This window comes from Mus musculus, chromosome 14, assembly GCF_000001635.26.
Source record: "Mus musculus strain C57BL/6J chromosome 14, GRCm38.p6 C57BL/6J".
Lineage (NCBI taxonomy): Eukaryota > Metazoa > Chordata > Mammalia > Rodentia > Muridae > Mus > Mus musculus.
Genome location: NC_000080.6, coordinates 12291823 through 12311973, shown reverse-complemented (window position 1 = coordinate 12311973; position 20151 = coordinate 12291823). Strand labels below are relative to the sequence as shown.

General features: G+C 41.8%; 1 protein-coding gene across 24 annotated transcripts in view; it reads right to left on the bottom strand.

The window, feature by feature from the left end:
• The window catches only part of 3830406C13Rik (RIKEN cDNA 3830406C13 gene), a 40340-nt gene that overhangs the window by 12519 nt on the left and 7670 nt on the right, over window positions 1-20151 (bottom strand). For 6 of the 24 annotated variants that reach the window (XM_006517987.4, XM_006517989.4, XM_006517995.3 and 3 more), the window contains 2 exons: window positions 14318-14392; window positions 10728-10826 (listed from right to left, as the gene is read on the bottom strand). In XM_006517987.4, coding sequence (XP_006518050.1) covers window positions 10728-10826; window positions 14318-14392 — 174 coding nt within the window. Of the gene's footprint in view, window positions 1-3112; window positions 4558-4756; window positions 4851-8739; window positions 10827-12191; window positions 12253-14317; window positions 14393-15226; window positions 15413-20151 lie in introns of those variants that run through there. The other 18 variants (NM_001284385.1, NM_001284384.1, NM_178141.3 and 15 more) reach the window with 12 other exon arrangements.

Below are 20151 nucleotides of genomic sequence, written 5' to 3'. Positions count from 1 at the left end.
TCACACTACAGTGGCATGACAGTCAATCTGACAACCAAGTGGGTCACTAGGTGGTACATATAATTCTGGACATGGGGATGATTGACATCTCAGGCAGGATGGAATGAGGTGGTATGAGATTTCAATATTCTCTTCAAAATAACATATCATTAACACTATGAATTGTTTGCTTCTAGAACAGTGGTTCTCAGCCTCCCTGATGCTGTGGCCTTTTACTCCAGTTCCTCATGTTCTGTGACCCCCAACCATAAAGTTATTTCCATTGCTGCTTCATAACTGCAATTTTGCTGTAAAATTTGTTAGGAATTATAATTTAAATATTTGTCTTTTCTGACGGTCTTAGGAAATACCTGTAAAAGGGTTGCTCAACCTGCAAAGGATAGCAACGCACAGGTTGAGAACTGATGTGCTAGGGCTTTTCACGGGATAGTTCTTGACTGCTGTCGACTGCAATTGTGAAACTCGAACCACAGGTAACTGGCTACCACTGTGCTACACGCTTATCCTTCAATACATAGTACCCATTTGTATTTTCCCAGGAAATTATGAAAGGGCATTTTCCCAGTCGGTTTCGCAATGCTTGATAATATTACATGTTGTTCATTTTTCCTAAATTGATGGGAAAACCATATCTGGAGCCCATTTCCATCTTCCTGGATATTTGTAAGACTTAGTACCCTTTCTTACCTTGTTTGGCTGCTGTAGCTTCTCCTGTGTGTTTTTGTGTGAATGGGATTGTACTGGCTAGTTTTGTGTCAACTTGACACAGCTGGAGTTATCACAGAGAAAGCAGCTTCAGTTGAGGAAATGCCTCCATGAGATCCAACTGTAAGGCATTTCCTCAATTAGTGATCAAGGGGGAAAGGCCCCTTGTGGGTGGGACCATCTCTGGGCTTGTAGTCTTGGGTTCTATAAGAGAGCAGGCTGAGCAAGCCAGGGGAAGCAAGCCAGTAAGTAACATCCCTCCATGGCCTCTGCATCAGCTCCTGCTTCCTGGCCTGCCTGAGTTCTAGTCCTGACTTCCTTTGGTGATGAACAGCAGTATGGAAGTGTAAGCCGAATAAACCCTTTCCTCCCCAACTTGTTTCTTGGTCATGATGTGTGTGCAGGAATAGAAACCCTAAGACAGGGATACATATACCCATTTGGATGTGTCCATGCAGGCCAGAGGACAACCTTGGGTCTCATTCTTCAGCAACTATCTTCCTTGGTTTTTGAGATGGGGGTCTCTCCCTGACTTCAAACTCACCAAGTAGGCTAAGTTCGGTAGCCAGCAAGTTCAGGGATCCACCTGTCCCTTATATTGCTGGTATTTATGTGCAAATGCTACCACACCTGAATTTTTATTTGTGTAGTGAGAATCAAACTCAGGTCCCAATGGCTGTACAGCAAGTACTTTCCTGATGAGACCATCTCACCAGCTTCTGATATCTTCTGACTTGGGTCCATCTCTCTTCTTCCTCCTTGCTTGTTGCTGGACCACTTCTGTGGCTTCTTGGTTCCCTCTCCTTTTGGCTCTCTGATATTTCTCCACATGATTTTTCTTTGTGTAATTTATCTAAAATATAGTTAGTGAACACCCTTAGTGTGCTAGACAGTGGAGGGGCTGATGTGGTGGTAACATAACAGTTTTCCCTGTTAAAGAGCTTTTGATTCAGAGGGAAAAATAGACAATGTAGTATAAAATGGGCACATGCTAGAATGCCCTTTACTATGACACAGTGCAAGGAAGATGATAGCATTTTAGGGTATAGGGATGGGGTGCTTTACAGTCAACAAGGTCATTTAGTAGTGCTGGGTGTGCAGGGCAATGTGATGGTACCAATGAGGATCTTGGGGATTTTCTGAAGATAGAGGCAGCCCCACTTGCTGATGATTCTATGAATGTGGGTGGTGGTGGTGGTGGTGGTGGTGGTGGTGGTGGTGGTGGTGGAGGCTTGAGGAAAATTCCAGGATGTCTATGTCAGCTGTTAGGGAAGACTAAGGGAAGACAGGATTAAGTAGTGGTGACTTGCTCTGGTCTGGGGACATTTACTTTGAGGTGTTTACTAGTTTACTATGAGAAAAAAGGAGTGGCCAGATAATTCCAGGAAGGTTTCTCCTCCACAGTTAGGTTAAAACCACAAGCAGATGGCATCACTGAAGAAATTAGGGAGAAGGGACTAGGGTCAAGAGCTAAGAAGTGCTGGGTATTAGGAGACATTGGGTGAGGAGCGGTCCAGGTACTACAAGCCAGTGAGACAGCCTCTCACGGAAGGTGACAGCACACGGGAAGAGTGCTGCTGAGGACTGAGAAAAGTGAAGCAGAAGGGTAGATACTGTAGTCAGGAAGATGACATTTGGTGGCTGCCATTGGTGCATGTCAGTGAAGACAGAAGGAGATGAAGAAGCAGGGGTCTTATTTGTTAGGGTAGGGTCAGAGTGCCAGTGTAGTTTACTGGCCATTTGGAATTTGGAAGACATTTGACTGCTTTTCACTCTTCTCATTTCATAAATGTTGAGTGGAGGTTTTTTTTCCCCTCCTATTTCCAAACTTCCTCATCTCCCCAACCCACTCACATCCATTTCCCAGGTTGAGTTGGAATTCTTACCTTGACTGGCTGGCCGCTGGTGGCATGCATGCTTTCCCTCCCTCCCTCTCTCCCTTCTTCCCTTCCTCTCTCCCTACCTCCCTCTCTCCCTCCCTCCCTCTTTCCCTCCCTCTCTGTCTCCCTCCTTTGCTTCCTCTCTCCCTTCCTCCCTCTCTTCCATCCATACAAATAGGAGTGCCAAACAGTCTGACTTGATATGTATAGCCTAAGCTTAAATTTCACTCCCCGCTACCTCTCTCTCACCTGTTAGGATTAAGGTGTTCACTACTATACCTGACTTTCATTCTAATTGTTGGTATCAGGAACTGGCTTTGCAGATCGCCTCCAAACCCACTGATGACCGTGACATCACCCATAGGTGACAGGGATCTGCTCATCTGTTGCCATGGTAATTTCCATACATTCCCAGTGTCCATTTGGCTCACCTCCCACCTTTAGCTTCAAGGGGTTATGTCACAGCCTAAATAAAAGGCAGATGCTCTTGAATTTTGCTCTCTCTTCTTCTCTCTTTTCTCCCTTTGTCTCCGTCGCCCCCTTTTTGCTCCTCCCCCAATAAACCTCTCTCATGTGGAACTGCATTGGCCTGATGTGGTCTGTCTGGACATGAGCCCCAATTCCAACACTACACTAATTTTTTGGAAGATGGAATTGCTGTTTTGATACTGTTTTGTTTGTGTATGTAGATGAGTCTGCCCATGAGAGGCAAGCATACTGCTTATCTCCACTTGTAATCCCTAGTCCATTCTGGATCTAAATATGCATTATTTTTAGTTATTGTAAAGGATCTGGGAGAAAGGGTTTCTGAGTTTGACAAACATGCAGGGCAGCAATGAGGTCTATTAGAGGAACAGTCCTTCATCCATTAATGGGAAAAGCACCAGTTTCGTGACATTGAATTGACAGTAACTGTAGGACACTCTAAAGGTGCAGTGTGTTTGTTAAACAGGGTGGAGTGTGAGGGGAGCATGGACAGACAGTTGGGGTTGGGGAGATAGCTCAGTGGGTAAGTGCACTTGTTCTGAGCATGAGGGCTTGTGATTGAATCCCTGGCACTCATGAGAAAAACCCTTCATGGCTGTGCATGACCATGACCTCAGCATTGGAGGTGGGACAAAGGATGCAGCCAGCCTATCAAAACAGCACATCTCTTGTTTAGTGAAAGATCCTGTTTCAAGGTAGTAAGGCAGAGTGATAGAGGAAAATGCCGGCTTTCTGAGACCTGTATACCCACATGCATGCACCATCTACACATGTACTCACACATGGGGGCGGGGAGGAGGGTACTGAGTCTTTTTGCTGGCTGATAGAAAGGGCTTTGTGAAAGCCTTTCAATCTGTTTGAAGTGGTAATTGCTTCTCCCTGGTTGCTCTGGAGCACAGATTGGTGTGGTAGTGGGAACCGGAGAGAAGAAAAACTAAGAACACTGAGTTCCCAGGTATAAGAAGGGAATGAGTCACTGCTGTGACTTCCACGGTCACTTAAAGTCACACTGCTTCCATATTGCCATCTACACTTTCATGATTAGTCTTATCTAGGGCTCAGCAGTACATCATGTCTAGCAAGTGGGAGGTCCTAGGTTTACTTTCTAGCATCACACACACACACACACACACACACACACCCCACAAAAAAAAACAAGCTAAAACCCACAGTATGCATTTCCTGTGGAAGATATTTTGCTACCAGCAAGCATTAGCATTACCGTCAGGGAGTTCAAAGGTTCTTGGAGGAAAAGCGAACCTTTGACTTTATTACCCAGCTTCTTTTTAACTTGTGTGTATTAGACAAACACCTAAATATTTTTCTATGGCTACATTCTCCTGCTGTGTCATCTTTAATGGATTTTCTTATGTACTGTCAAGAGGGACATGGTAGCAGTACATACCTGTTTTCCTAGCACTTGAGAGGCAGAGACAAGAGGTTGATCACATGTTCAAGGACAGCGTGGTATGGAGTCCTAGGACATCTAAAATTACATGATAAGATTCTTTCTTAAAACAAGAGTCTGCTTAAATTACAAACCCTCCTACTATTCACCCATAAATATTTACTGAGCATCTGATACCTTTTTTTGCATTGAGCTTGGACTTGGGATTCTAAAAATGAACCCAGGTCTGAATGTAACTCTAAAGACACAATAATTTTTCAAAGCAGCCACTACTTACCCGGCTAGGAAGGACACTCAGAGTACTTGCTGAGCAGGCACAACACCCCAGGTTTGATCCCAGGCCCACATACAAGGGACGTTGTGATGCGTGTCTGTAATCCAAGAATTATGGAGATGTACAGGCCATCCCTGAACTTGCTACCCATCAAGTTGGAAGCCAGCCTGGGATACATGAGATCCCTCTTCTCAGATAACCAAACCAAACAAAAATAAAATACCAAAGATAAAACTACCACCCATTAGGCATTCACCTTTCTTCTTGTCCAATCTTTTGGAAGTGAACATTGAAAAATCTCAAATATTTGTTATTTTCCCCCAAATTTATCAATTATTGGCTTTATAATTATATAATAAAGTGGTTTAATAATTACCAAGTTAAAATTCAGAATTGTAAAAGCACTTAGGAAAGGTCTAGTTTAATGATCAGTGAGATATATGAACACTTGAATTTTCTAGTAGATATTTGATAAAAAGGTTTTTGAAGGTAAAAGTAATTATATTATTTGTTCCATTAGAAATATTTCAATATGCAATCAGTACAAAAATTAATTAGCCACAGTATCATGTTTATATTGCTTTTGAAATTCACTGTGTATTCCATACTTGTAGCAGATGTGCATCAAACGCCAGCTTTTCTTCATTAGTAGTGGTTTCATAAAATTTAGCAGAAAAAGTAGATTTATATACCTAATTTGCACTAATAATACTTAAAATAACAGTTGAAAGTCAGATGCACTAGATTTATTTCCAGTGCTCAGAAGCCACATAAGAGCAGGTTCTGGGGTGCTGGGAAGAGCTGAGGTTAGCATCCTCAGCACTGTAGCCACACTGTGGCTCTAACTCAGCTTGCCAAGAAGCTGCAGACCTGGGACAAGAGATTTTGAAGGAGTTTTAAGGCATATCCATAACACCAGGCTTTACAAAGCAGGATCACTTATACATTGCTCAGTGATGGTGCTGTGTTAGACTGTTTAGTTGTGTGAAGATTGGGAAGTGGACCTGCACACATCTAGTCTCCTACCCTCTATGCTATGTGGTACATGTGTAGTGTAGCCTATGACCACAACCAAAAAAAGACATGATTAATCTTGCCCATGAGCAAATGAAACAATAAGGAGTAGTAAGCATGAACTAGATAAGGGATTATCATCATGGTTGTGGTCCAATTTCCACCTGAAATTGTGTTGAGCAATACCTGCCTATATTCAGTTCTAGAAGGCACGACCCTTGCTTAGGTGTATTTGGTGGTTACAAATCAAGTTAGCCATTTTAAAGCCTCAAGATCTGGCTTTTCTTCCATCTTTGTAGTTTGTTGCCTGCATCCAGTACAAAAATATGTCACAGACTTTCTAAATATATGGAATCAGGTATGAAAAATGATTACATGGCATTGGGAGAAGAGATAAAATAGTGGTATGCTAAATGAAAGACATAAATGGAATCTTTTTTTAACTTTCCATTGGCTGTATTTTTTCTAAAGCTGTGTTGTGTAAAATATCAGAAAAATTTCTACATTGAAAACCAAGAGCAAACAAAGAACAATGAAAAACATTGAACCTGAAAGTAGAGGTTAAATAATTGCTCTCCTAAAACTGAAGTGTTAAGTTGCCGCTTCCTAAGAGGTGTAGTTTAGGGCTTTCTCTCGGTACCACAGTTGATTTTCACTGCACTTAAGCTATATGCTATTAATACCTTCACAGAAGCTCCACGTCTGCCTTTGTCTGATAGGCGAGTTTGAGTTTTCAGAACTGCAAGAGCCTCTCATCATTGTAACTTAAGAGAAAGCAGGAAACTGAAGTCTATGGTTAGATGACGTCGGGAAGTATTCTTAGCCTCTGGCTTTGAGCTGCTTTCCTTTTCTTGGATTTTGGTAAGGATATATAATTCAGTTCCATTAGAGAGGGTGTTCACAAAGCCAGCTGTCAAATTCCCACATCAATCCTCCTCAGAATTGCCAGAGGTTGACATGCCTGCAGGTTTGTCTCAAAAACTCTTTATTAGCAACGAGGAATTAAATTTCCTATGTAGACAAATTAACTTCTAAACTACAAGGAAAACAAACGATACACAGAGGGGTAGGGTGGAGCCATCTCATTCCAAGCCTGAAGCTTTCTCAAAAAGTGTTTCCCCTCTTCTGTTTCCTTGGTTTCTTCCACTCTTGTTGACACTACTGGGTTATTACCTACTCTGGAGGCCTGTAACTCTTAGCTATCTCCATCCAATTAAAGACGTACAGGTAACTACTAGAAAGTGTTTTAAAACTGCTTGGTTTGGGCAATTCTTCAAAAGTAGGAGAAATCAGTAGGGTAGGCTACAAACATGGTTTTAAGTAAAAGACTTCTTTGAAAAGACAAAATGCTATGAGTTGGCTTGGAGTAAATTAATGTAGCAGTGAAGGAGATGAAAGAGTCTGTTTTGTAAAGAAGCCAGCCTCATGGTCTTCTATGTTAAGTTTTATGTATTGGAATATGTGTCACACAGATTTTCAAGTCTGGTCCTTTCTTCTGAAGTTGATAACTTTATATACACACAGCTCTAGTCACACGAGAAGTGATAAAATAGAAGTTAAAAATTTTTCCAAACATAAATATCCTCCCATGCTCACTTTATTTATTCTAATGGGTCAGAAGAAGAGACAGATGCTAATATTGTAAGTGAAGTTACGCTGCAGCTCCAAGCTGACAAACTGAAGCACTGTGGCCTGAGGCAGAGGCAGGACTGTGTGTGAGACTCCGCCTCCATCCACTGCTCTCTTACAGAGGACTCAGAGAAGCAGCTTTTTCCTTGGTATTTATAATCACTGAGTTTTCTTCTAGATTTATTTATTAATTTTTGTGTATGGGTGTTTTGCCTACACAAAGGCATGGCTGGTGTCTATGGAGGTCAGGAGAGGGCACTGGAGCCCCTGAAACTTGAATCATGGAGGGTAGTGAACTACTGTGTGGATGCTGGGGATCCAAACCAGGTCTGATGCAAGAGGAAAGTTGCTGAGCCATCTTGCTAGCTCCATTTTTTTTTTAAGTGTGAGGAAAACTACAGTCTCTGATTTTAGTATTTTATAGTTTGATAACTTCATAACTAGAAATGTTCCAGCAGAAAGTGAGCTCTGAATATTTATGCTTTAAACTAGCCCAGAAAGACCTTGGAGGAAAATCTTTGATCTTAAAAACAAAAACAAACAAATCCCCAAAATGAAGACCAACAGTTTTCCTTCAAACTCTATATATTCTTTAAAAACTTTTCCTTCAAACTCTATATATTCTTTAAAAACAAACACCCAAATCCATTATGTCATGTTCATGGAGAATTATATTCTGATTAAGATACTAATTGGGTTGATTGAGATATAGCTCAGCAGCTCAGAGGTCTACTGTTCTTGCAGAGTTCCAGAGCTCTGTTCCCAGCACCCACATTGGGCAGCTCACAAGTGCTTCTAAGTCTAGCTTGAATGCCTCTGACCTATTTGGCACCTGCATGTGTGTATCCCTACAACATACACATAACTAAAAATAATAAAAAATTTAAAATATTGATTTGGAGGAAGAAGGTATGAGTAGGTGTTTCCTTATAATTCCTAGTAGTAGAAATTCCTGTTTCCTTATAATTCCTAGTAGTAGGAAAAGATATACTTTGTATATAGCATCCATCCCTCCCTCCCTCCCTCCCTCCCTCCCTCCCTCCCTCCCTCCCTCCCTCTGTTTCTTCCTTTTTACCTTCCTTCCTTCCATTAAACAATGTTTGAAAATTCCTGTGTTAAGTTAATTTGCCCACAAAAATATAAAGCCCTTTAATGGGATATCCAGAGCCCATGGGATTTTTTTTTTTTAACAGACACCATGTGGTGCAATCTGTTACAGTCTACAAGGCAGGATGGGGTGGGGTAGTCTCGGCAGGGGCCAAGAATAAAGTCATCTGTGGGAATTTGTGAATTATTAACCAAAATGGAGAAATGGCTCAGCTGCAGCCTTTAAACACCTTCTCTTTGCCCAAAATTGTGTAAGCTTTATTAGATTATACTTAAAAAATACCCAAGCCAAGCTAGCGAGTCAATCAGTGTGGGGAGAAAGAAAACACAAAGCTTTTTCTGAGAGGTTACAATGCCATTCATTTTGTATTGTAATTCAACCTACTGGTGATTTAATTTACAGATCTCAAAGGAAGTGTGCACTCAAATATTTGAGGACGTTAACATATCAACCACTGTTTAATTTTGGAATCTTCCGGCTTACTTGACACAATATTTTACCAGCTAACAAATGTTTAGCCTTTTTCACTTGACTGAAGAGAAGTACGTTTCACGTTGCTTCATTCACCTTTTTATGTGCATATGCTGGGAGACTGGATGTTTAAAAAGAGCCCTTCCTCGTGTTCCTGTCTACGTCTAAATCTGTTTACTGATTTGGAGTTGCTGAGAAACCTGCATTTCCCTGCTAAATCAACTGCATGGCTGGAGCCCAAACTGTAATGTAACAGAAAAAATTATCAATTTGTTTTCATGACAGTCTTGAGAATGTATAAAATTGTTCTGGCCGCTAAGTCAGTGTTCCATTGCCTCCTCTCTGTCTCCTCTCTTAAAGATGCCTTCAGCTCTTAAGCCGATACTTTTTATAGCTATGTATGTAACAGCTCTAATATTTTGTGACATTTTGTATTGTGACACTATAGATGAAATTGTCATCGGACTGACACCTTGTGCTGTTTATTCCTTAATTACAACTGTTAACACTGCAGAGAAGTGTGCTAATCTGCCAGCACATATTATGAAAACAATGTTATTGTTACCCACACCAACACCCACTCAACAGGACATTTCCAAGATGGCAGTGAACAGGAACATGTTACACAATGGATGATTTACTAGTTTTTGTTGTAGTGAGGGCTTATATGCATTTTAACTTTTTCTGTTGTTTTCTTTTAAAAATACAAATGACCTAAATATTGGGGCTCATACCTGTAATCTCAGTTATCAGAGGCTAAAACAGGAGAATGGCTGTGACTTCAAGGCCAGGTTGGTCTACAGGGTGAGATTTTTATCTTAAAGGCAATAAAAACAAAAAACAAAAACAAAAGAAGAACCTTTACCACAGTGAAGGCACATTTGTGACTGGAATCCCCACTGTGGAACAGTGTAGGCTCCCCCTCACTAGAAGCTGTCTCCACAGCTAGGAAAGCTCGCTCTGTCTTCTCCCCAGTGCTCGGCAGCCAGGAAGGAACTGGAGACTCAAGAGGGCCGTGATCCACAGCTTTCTGGGTTTTATTCTTAAGTTTTAGAGATAATAATAGAAAGGAGGGGAGGACGAGTTGAAAGATGACATTTAGGAAGGGGTATTTGTTTTCACAACGTTGGTAATCTTCAAATAAGCCTGTCAGAATTCAGTAGCCATTCCCAGCTCTCATAGATTTTTTTTTTTCAAAACCACTCGCGCTGTCCCAAACTGGCCACATATTGAATGCTTTCGAGTTAAGGACTTGGAGGAGTCTGTAGGAAGCACACAACCCCAGGAATCTATTTTCTGATAACTAGTATTGAACAAGAGCAGCTAAGCGTGGCAGACTTTCATGTAAGGAAGGCAGCACCTTGTTCCTGCTTCTGTTCCCAAAGTGAATGATGAAAAATCGCAACTTTAGGATACCTGCAGCCAACCTGTTTAGTTGGGAATGAGGGTGTGGGTTTTAAGCACACATAACACTGGTTTAATACCATATTTAACAAACATTATGTCTTACCATTAATTTTTACACTTTTCTTGGCAAGTCTATGACTGTGCAAGGATCTAACCTGAGACCTTTCAGAGGGCTCTCAAACTGACGTTGCTGCTGAGGAAACAATGAGACAATAGAAAACAATAACAAAATGAAACTTCTTCCCTAAGTCCCCGCCATGGATTTACATAGTTTTATAAAAAAAAAAAAGTTTCAAAGAGCACATGAATAAGTTACAACTTTGCCTCGGTTTGAACGAATGGTACCTCATTTTGATTTTCAGCACCAATTGGATATGGTGCTCTTCCTAAAAGAAACAGTTCCCACTTGGGGATATGTTCTTCTACTGATGCCCAGTAACGAGTCTGAAAAAAAAAAGTAAGAAAGCATATCAAACTGTTGAATTTGGTTCTTCACAACAGCCTAAATGTTTATTATCTTCAGTGTGTATGTGTGCACCTGTACACACTCTCTCACGTACATGTAGAGTGCATTTTCTCTTTAGTATATTTTATGTTAATTTTGGGGGAAAGAACTGGCTACTTACTAGAGTTAATTTTCAAATTTCTCAGCAAACCAGAGCCTGGCAGAATTAAGGTTTTAAATTTTATTTTGATTTTACACGCCCTCTTGTGGCCAGCCTTGTGATTATTATCAGTACTGTCACTTATGGTACCTGTTATTAAATGTTTTTGTTTACAATTCTACATCCCATAACTGGGGTTATCCATAGTGAAATGATTATAAAAGATTATACATGAGCAATTTCCTTAGAATTAACAGGAGAGAATGAGACCTGGACCTAAGATCAAGAATGCAATAACACGTAAGTTGGCGCCTCAAGGTGTGTGGGGTGTTAAATATCCACAAGTCTTTTAAAAGAACACTTGACACGACAAATTGTCATTTTTCTTAAATTTATGTGCTTGTATACAAATTTAGTGTCCATGTGTGGTGCATGTGCACATGTGTGTGCACACATGTCCATGGAAACTAGGATACTGCGAAGTCCCGTCTACCATGCTCTGCCTTACTCCTTTGAGACAGTGCCTTTAATCCTGGAGCTAGCCTGGCAATAGTAGTCCTCCTGTGTTTTGCTCCACAGAGCTGGGGTTTACGGCATTTGGGCCATGTCTGGCTCTTTAAGTGGGTGCTGGGATCCAATTTCAGGTCTTAATCAGCAAGTCCTCTTACCTGCTGAGTCAGTTAACTCTCCAGCTCTTTAGATTTTTATAATGAGAAAATAACTAATGTACCCATTTTGATGGAAACTGCTTGCAAATTAAGATGCTGTATATGTCTGACTGTTGGCTGTCTACTGCTGCACTGTGTAAAGGAGGGCTTGGGGTGCCAAAGTTTTCATCATGGGATGGTATTTTCTATTGGATGAACATAATCAGTACTTGGGGGAGGATAATTCAGCATTGAATCAGATAGCACTAGGAACACATAAGTTTTCATTCTGAGCACGACAAAGATACAGTGGTTCTGATGTTTGAAGATGGCGTGAGAGATTCTAAATATCTATACATCTGTGCATGTGGTCTGAGAAACGGCTTGACATACGTAAGATAAAGGTTACCCTGCTGTGCCAGAGTAGCTCAGAATACTATCCAAGGCCAGAGATGGGGGAGGGGGGTTCTGTGCCATTCACGGCTGAATTAACCACTATTGTGTGCCCTGTATTTGCTAAAATAAGGCATTGGTGAACTCAACAAAGGAGGACATACCCAATGCACAACTTTGAGCCAGAGATTTTTCCGCATTGGATCACTGCTTCTTCTTGTTACCCTAAATGACACAGAAAATTGAGGGGCAGATTCTCAGCCTCAGACTTTTGAATCTATTCTTATCCCTGATTGGGCAAAAAGAAAAATTACATCTGAGAAAGCTCATTAGAAGTAGAAAATGAAACTATTTTCCATGTAGTAAATTCCTATCCACACAAACTCATCCAAGTACCAAGTATGGCCAATCTTCTTCCAGTCTGCTTTTGAAATCTGACTAATACAGTTGTTTGTATTGGGTGATAAGCATGGAGGTAGACATTTTTTTCTTCTTTCTTTTATCTTCCATTTTTGTTTTCTCCACATGTAGACTCACAGCAGTCTCCTGTCTCAGCCTTCTACCATGTAACTGGTGGTTTGCATCTGAATGGCTTTGGCCACAGCCTGGTCTAGGAATGCTATTGTTCCTCCTTACATTTCCAACAAGCACTCCTTGGTTGGGCAATATGTCAATGTGAAGAGTCAGCCTATAGTCCTGGTTCATTAGGACAGCTGCTTCAATGTGACAAGACAAGATTTTTATAACATTTATGCTCTCTGTTCCCTGAGCCTTGGTGAATATTGATGTCCCATTCAGGATGAGCACCGAGTCTCTCCTCAGCACTGTGACCAGTTAGTTCTGCAGCTGCACTGACTACTGCCCATTACAGAAAGAAGTTTCTCTGACTGAGGCTGACAGCAGTCAATATGGGTATATGGGTATAGGCATAAATATTTGGAAGGCAACTTTGACAGCATGCCCATTTAGGAAAATAACAATATTCTAGGGCCTATGGACTCCACAGCCATGGACTTTTGACCAAGATTCCAGTATCAAACAAGAAATTCCACCCTGTGAAGCAGGTCTGAAATCCAATGAGAAAGCAGTTAGTTACCCCATTAACAGTTGTAACATTATTATAGCAGGGGGCATGTCTTTCCTGGCAGCCTGGCAGTGGAGCACATAGGGTTTAGTACTACGTAAGACCACTGATGTCTTTTCTCTTCCAGCAGCCTACATAGCATCTCCTGACACTATGAAACCTAGGCAGCAGGGAGGAAGTTTCCAGTCAGTTTAAAATTCACTTCTCCATATCTAGAAGCCAAGAGTATGGTGTCTGCAGCAGTAGCATCTTATCATGCACTATGGTAGGTAACCAAGTATGATGGCAACAGCAATAGGCTTTGTTGTCTTGGAGACTTTGCAGGCTTCTTGACCAATAACTCACAGGAAGCATCCAGTTTTCATTTAAAAGCTCATGTCATTGACATTGTCTACCTCTGCAGGGCAATTCTATTTAGAAGAGGAGGCCAAAAGAATGTGAAAGTCAGAGGGTGATGATGAGTGCTTGAAATGCTGTCTTCTGGACATGGCATGGCTATCACAGTCATAAGCACACAGCTGCTGTGGTTACCTACACAGGATCAAGGCAGCCAGAAGCCCAGCAGAGAGGGGAGAGATGAAGAGCTATTGGCAGTGGGTAACTGCTGGGGGACAAGACTCACTCTTTGTTGAGGTGGTAACTGGTAAGTTTGCCATGCTTCAGTGAATCCCTCACATCCATGCACATGTAGGGCAGCTCTAACTGGACTGAATAGGTTATTTTAAAGGGGGAGGGACATGGGGGCTAGAGATAGATATGATCTGTATTCCATCAGAGAACTAGGATGCTGGCAGGTTAAGACACTTGCCACTGAGCCTGATTATCTGAATTTGAGTCCCAGAATCCACATGACGGGAGGAGAGAAACAATGATTGCAGGTTATCTTCTGACCTCCACATATGTACCACAGCATGTGTGCATGCATGGCACTTGTGTATGAATATGTGCTGCACACATGCATTCATAAACACAAACTGGATGTAGATTTTTAAAATTATCAATTCTGATTAGATAATTTTTTTCATCAAGATATCCCTTAATTGCTAACAACATATAAAATATTGTACTGTGGACATAAAAATATTAACCAATCCTTTATTACTTTTCTTGTTGACTAAAACCTGGGCAATATAGCTGGGAAGCCCTTGTTTATCTTGCAGGGAACTTAGAGTTGTTATTCTTGTTAGAGTTAACTTAGGGTCTTACCTCAAGAGAAAGCATCGAAGGCTGTGGGTGTGGGATAAGCTTGGTCTGAAAAGCCTCCTCTGCAGCATCTATGTCCTGTAACAGACACAGCATTTTAAAACTAAAGTGTATTTATATGTAATGGAAATGGCACCTACACCCCCAGTGTCTGTACTCCAAGCCTCACCTCTGCCCTTTTTTGGATTCAGTGAATTCACGCTGTAATGGAGGACACAGAGGTAGGGACCTTTATTATAAATCAAGTAACCCACTTCCACTGCAAGTGCAGGGTTTTTCATTTAACCTGAGAACATGGTGGTACTTCTGTAAATATTTCTTATGGCTCCTTAATGACTTATCTTACTACTTTGTAACAGGAGCTTTAAAAAATATTCTATTTCACCTTTTGACATTTTGAAACATCTACCGAGGTCATGTTTGAGAACTACATGATCAAGTTACACTCCTTCCCATTTTATAATGGTTTAAGTAAAAGTTTGCAATTCTGCCTTTGGCTGTATACTAGCTATCCTTGGCCATGGGCAGCCCTCAGGCTGTGTGGTAAAAGCACCTACAGGTCTTCAGGACTGGATTTTCATGTTAATTTAATGGGAAGTGTCACTGCTGGTCAGTACACTACTTAAAGGATGGTATTTACCAATAGGAAGTGTCACTGCTAGGCAGTACACTACTTAGTGGATGGCATTAAGAACCATACTTAAATTTGGAGTTTAATTTCAAGATAAGCATATTTTTATGGTTATAAAAACAGCAGCGCAATTAAGCTTAACCTGGTATAAATTTTCCTTCCCTACACACCTTAAACACAAGCAAAGAAATGTGGGGCTCTGCATGTTGTTACAGAAACATTTGAGTCTGGCTAAGAAATGCTCTCCACACCAGCAGCACTGCTGTCTAGAGCATACTTACTATGTTAAGTTCACAGAGGTCTGGTGCAAGGCTTGGCACATTCTGTGTCTCCTCTGAGCTTAGTGTATTGCTAGCACAAAGTTCTCTTGATCCATGCACACGCATCGGAGCAATCTAAGTAGAGGGCTGTTGGACAGACGGCGAGAAATGAAGAGGGCGTGGGAGTGGGGTGTGAAGAAGCCAATGCTGAACAGGAGAAAAAAGATAGCAGATGGTAGCGGCGGGAGTAAGGGATGGGTGTGAAATGTAAAAAGGAAAAACAGGAAATTCCCTAAAGGGACTCCCCAAAGTTGCACAACCATTAATGCACCTGCTGTCTAGGGGAAGGTGATTTGAAGGAAAAATACACAATTCAGGAATATAAAAACTGATGTTAGCATGTCTATCCCCTACCAGAAGTTTACAGCTAGGATGCATGTTAAAGATACATGCGGATGCCATGACAGATGCAGAGGTATGACTATTCTGTGACTGTTTTATTGAGATTTTACAAGGTTTGTAAAAGTAATAATTTATTGTTAGTAATCTTACAAACAAAACACAGAATACTTGTGGCCTCAGATCTGACAGGATTCTGAGAACAGCTCCACTGTTGCTGTCAGGGGCAGATCTGGGTGACACTTAGCTCTGATATTATCAGGGTTTTTTCTTGAAGACAGAAAATAAGGACACTTCCTATTGCACAGAGAAGCAGATGCACAGACACCAGCGGAGGCAGGTACAGCATCTACCGGCACTACCACATCCCTGAACTGAGCACTTAGGTGACCACTCCTCTTCAGCTGGGTTGCTTTTCTTCCTTTACTTCTAAGTATGGCTTTCTTAACTGTGTGATGTCTGTCTTCCCATGTTTACTCTCTTCTCTCGTGACTGCCTCTTACCCAGCTTCCAGCACCATTGTAGCGAAGGGCTAGACTTCTACCTCGCCTTTCATGGATCTACTGGGTAAAGCCCCTCATTGAGTGGGCTGCTTGGGGCTGGCGTCTGACAGCCAGGTGCTTCTGTGGCACCCATCTTCATGGCACCTTGCTAGCATGACCACATAGCTCTCTAGACTGTCCTTTCCAGATGCCTTCCACTGTCCCCACTTCATCCCCAGCGCCTCAGTCGTGTGACTTGATTCGTTCATTCAAGCGCTCATCTAGTATTTGCTTTGAAACAGGCCGAGAGAATACTTTGTTTTATTTCATAATTGTCCTAGGATCGACTTGTTGGTTAAACAACCACTTGAAACCTATCCTCATATATCTTAGGCTCAGAAAAAATGGATGCCCAGGTAAACAGGGTGAAATGTGGCTTCCTTTGCCCGACTGGAGTAAAACAAACAAAAAGACCACAATTTGATGAGCACATTCTGTAAGAAGGTATATCTTGATATTGCTACACAACACCCCCTCGATGACAACTGTAGTCATGGTATACATGTCCCTTGATACTGCTACACAACATCCCCTCAATGACAGCTGTATCCATGGTACACGTCTCTTTTATATGCATTTAAATAGTCACTGAGTGGATAACCACAATTGCAAAGTTTCTTGAGCAAACTCAGAAACTTAAAAAAGAAAAAAAAATGGTGCTAAGATGAGCAAGGAAAAGTCTAGAGCAGAGAGCAGGAGCAAGCTGGACTCACCTGCCTATGAACTATCACTCTGTCTTACAGATCTGCCACTTTGACCCTTAAAAGTCTGAACAGAGCTTGATATGACAGGGCTGTTTGATATTCATGGGAGGCCTCACCTTTTCTGAGGAGAGGTAGACAAGGAATGGATGGGGTGGGGGAGGGGGAGAGGACTGGGAGGACAGGAGGTAGGAGAAACTGCAGATGTGGAATAAATTAATTAATTAAAAAGAAGACTGAGCAGTTAAAGAACATGAAAAAGCAAGCATCAGAAGTTGGCAACCAAGCAAAACAGATGTACTGTCTTGGTAGTGGCATAACTATTAGCAGGTCTTTGAACATAGTATTGACTGAACTTCCCTGGTAGGACAAGCCCTAGAAACAAAGTGTCCTACTACAAAGGACTTCCAATGGTCACAATGGTGGCAGTAGTGATGCCTGTATCACAGGACAGTCAGTGCAGCAATTGTCCTTATCTTTAGTTTTGATGTCCAGTTTCAGATTTCACGGTTGACAGTGGACTGCAGATAGCAAATTGAAAGTTGGGGACTAGGGGTGCATCTCAGTAGTATGGTACATGCTAGCACACAGCATATGTGGGCCTTGGCATCAGTATCCAGCTTGGACATGTACATCAGAAAAAGCAACTAATAAGTTTTAAGTTGTGCACCATTCTGTGTGGCATAGTGAAATTTCATGACTTCCCCTGGGTTCACACCTTGGGTTGCATACCATCTCTGTCAGTTATGTACACAGTATGTAAATATGCTACACTGGTCACTTGGCAGTTGTCTGGGTTGTCCCATCTGTCTTTCAAGTATAACAGGGCTTTTGTCTAAGTGACCCTTGGGTGGTTGGCAAGTCTGTGGTCACTTGCCTCACTTTCATGCCATCACTGAGGCACTCATTTGTACCACAGGAATGGGGAGTACAATACATCCCTCTGAAACCACATCCACCCAGTTTTTATTAGAATATAACCTCCATACTTTATTGTTGCTGATTCTTTTCTGTGCCTTATTTATACATTAAGCCTCATTACAAGTGTGCAAATATGAGTGAACATTGTACATAGGATGTGGCATTCTCCACGGTTCCGCATGTCTGGTGGGACATCTTGGAGCATCTGGGAGCCCCACAGATTAAGAGGACTACTGCATACAGGTAGGTGATGTTGGGGGGCTCTTTGAGGACCACGGGTTTGGGTTTGTTTTTCAAATAAGGTTTCAATCTGCGGCTCAGGCTTGTGTCAAACTCACAGCCATCCTCCTTCACCTCCCAAGATTACAGGTGTAAGCTATCCCGCTCCGTTCAGAACTGAGGTTTCTCGTATAGGGGGAGGGAGGATTAGGGGCACAAAATCAATGGTTTTAAGTTAAAAACCTTGTAATACTTTAACTGAATTGGAATTACTGATAGGAGTTCTTGTTGTATCTTATCTCAAAAAGGAAAATCAAAGAAGTTGCAATAAATAGTCCCAGTGCCCAGATTGAGAGCTCTAAATATATTTCCTGCCAAAAGGAGCCAAAGCTCCTTGAAGCAATGACCAATTCCAAGTCTGGCTGGCAGATACAGGGAGCCTGCAAGAACCCATCAGGTCAGAAAGAGAGGAAACTACCAGAGACTGTTACTATATGGTAGAGGCATCTGGGGCTGCCTTGGAGAGCCTTCCGTTTGGTAATAATGGCCTAATCCCAGTATGAGGAATAAAAAGTCACAAAGAGCTGAAACATTGCCAATCTCAGATAAAGCAACGACTGATAAGTCACCCTGGAGGAATGGTGGGAAACTGGCTTGTTTTAAAAACTCAGTGAAGGGGCTGAAGAGATGACTCAGTGGCTTGGTTCCCAGTACCCATATCAGGTACCTCACAAGGTCCTGAAACTCCAGCTCCAGGAGATCAGATGCCCGCTTCTGGCCTTCACAGGCACCTGCCTCCTGTGCATAACACATAACTAAAACCAAATCTTTATGAAATAACTAAATAAAGGGCAGGAATTGTGACTTAGTAGTTGCCTAACATGTTCAAGGGCTTAGATTTGATATCTAGTTGTGAAAAACAAGAACAACTAAATTTACAAAAGGAATCAAGCATTCAGTGTACTGTTTCCGCCATTAACTACACACAACAAGGTCACTGACATAGAGCAGATTCTCTTTAAACAAATACAAATCAGAAGTCAAATGAGAAGGAGTAAAATAACTGGAACACAAGGTTGACTTGTTTTTCCTTTCTAAACTTGAGTATTGCTGTGTTACATTCGGCTAGCCTAAGCTTGCCTTACTGAGGAGACTGGTTTGTAACTCACACCAAGCCCCTGCTGCTGCCTGCAGCCTTTAGAATATTTCCAGACAGTGATCACCAACGCTGATGTGCTCTTGCCCCAAACATCAAACTCAAACCTTCCTCTGTTTCCATTCTATTATTATTATTATTATTATTATTATTATTATTATTATATATTTTCTTTATTTACATTTCAAATGCTATCCCAAAAGTTCCCTATACCCTCCCCTGCCCTGCTCCCCTACCCACCCACTCCCACTTCTTGGCCCCGGCATTCCTCTGTACTGGGGCATATAAAGTTTGCAATACCAAGGGGTCTCTCTTCCCAATGATGGCTGGCTAGGCCATCTTCTGCTACATATGCAGCTAGAGACACGAGCTCTGGGGGTACTGGTTAGTTCATATTGTTGTTCCACCTATAGGGTTGCAGACCCCTTCAGATGCTGGGGTACTTTCTCTAGCTCCTCCATTGGGGGCCCTGTGTTCCATCCAATAGCTGACTGTGAGCATCTACTTCTGTGTTTGCCAGGCACTGGCATAGCCTCACAAGAGACAGCTATATCAGGGTCCTTTCAGCAAAATCTTGCGGGCATATGCAATAGTGTCTGCGTTTGGTTGCTGATTATGGGATGGATTAATATTACTCTTACCCAGTAACCTAACCTACCAGGGCTTGAAGCGGGGCAGTTGTTAGTTACAATGTACTTAGGTATAAAATACAATCCAAAATTTGAAGGCAAGAGAGAAAAAAAATTTAAAGCAAACATTTACAATATTTTATAATTACTTCAAAAATTAACTTACTCTCATGTTGGATTTTATGGTTCTGGGACTCCAGCCCAGGCCTTGTGCATGTATGTTCAGCTGTCTCCTTTGTCTTTGTTAAAAGTAGTTTGTAGCCGGGTGTGGTGGCTCAGGCCTTTAATCTCAGCAGTTGGGAGGCAGAGGCAGGCGGATTTCTGAGTTCGAGGCCAGCCTGATCTACAAAGTGAGTTCCAGGACAGCCAAGGCTACACA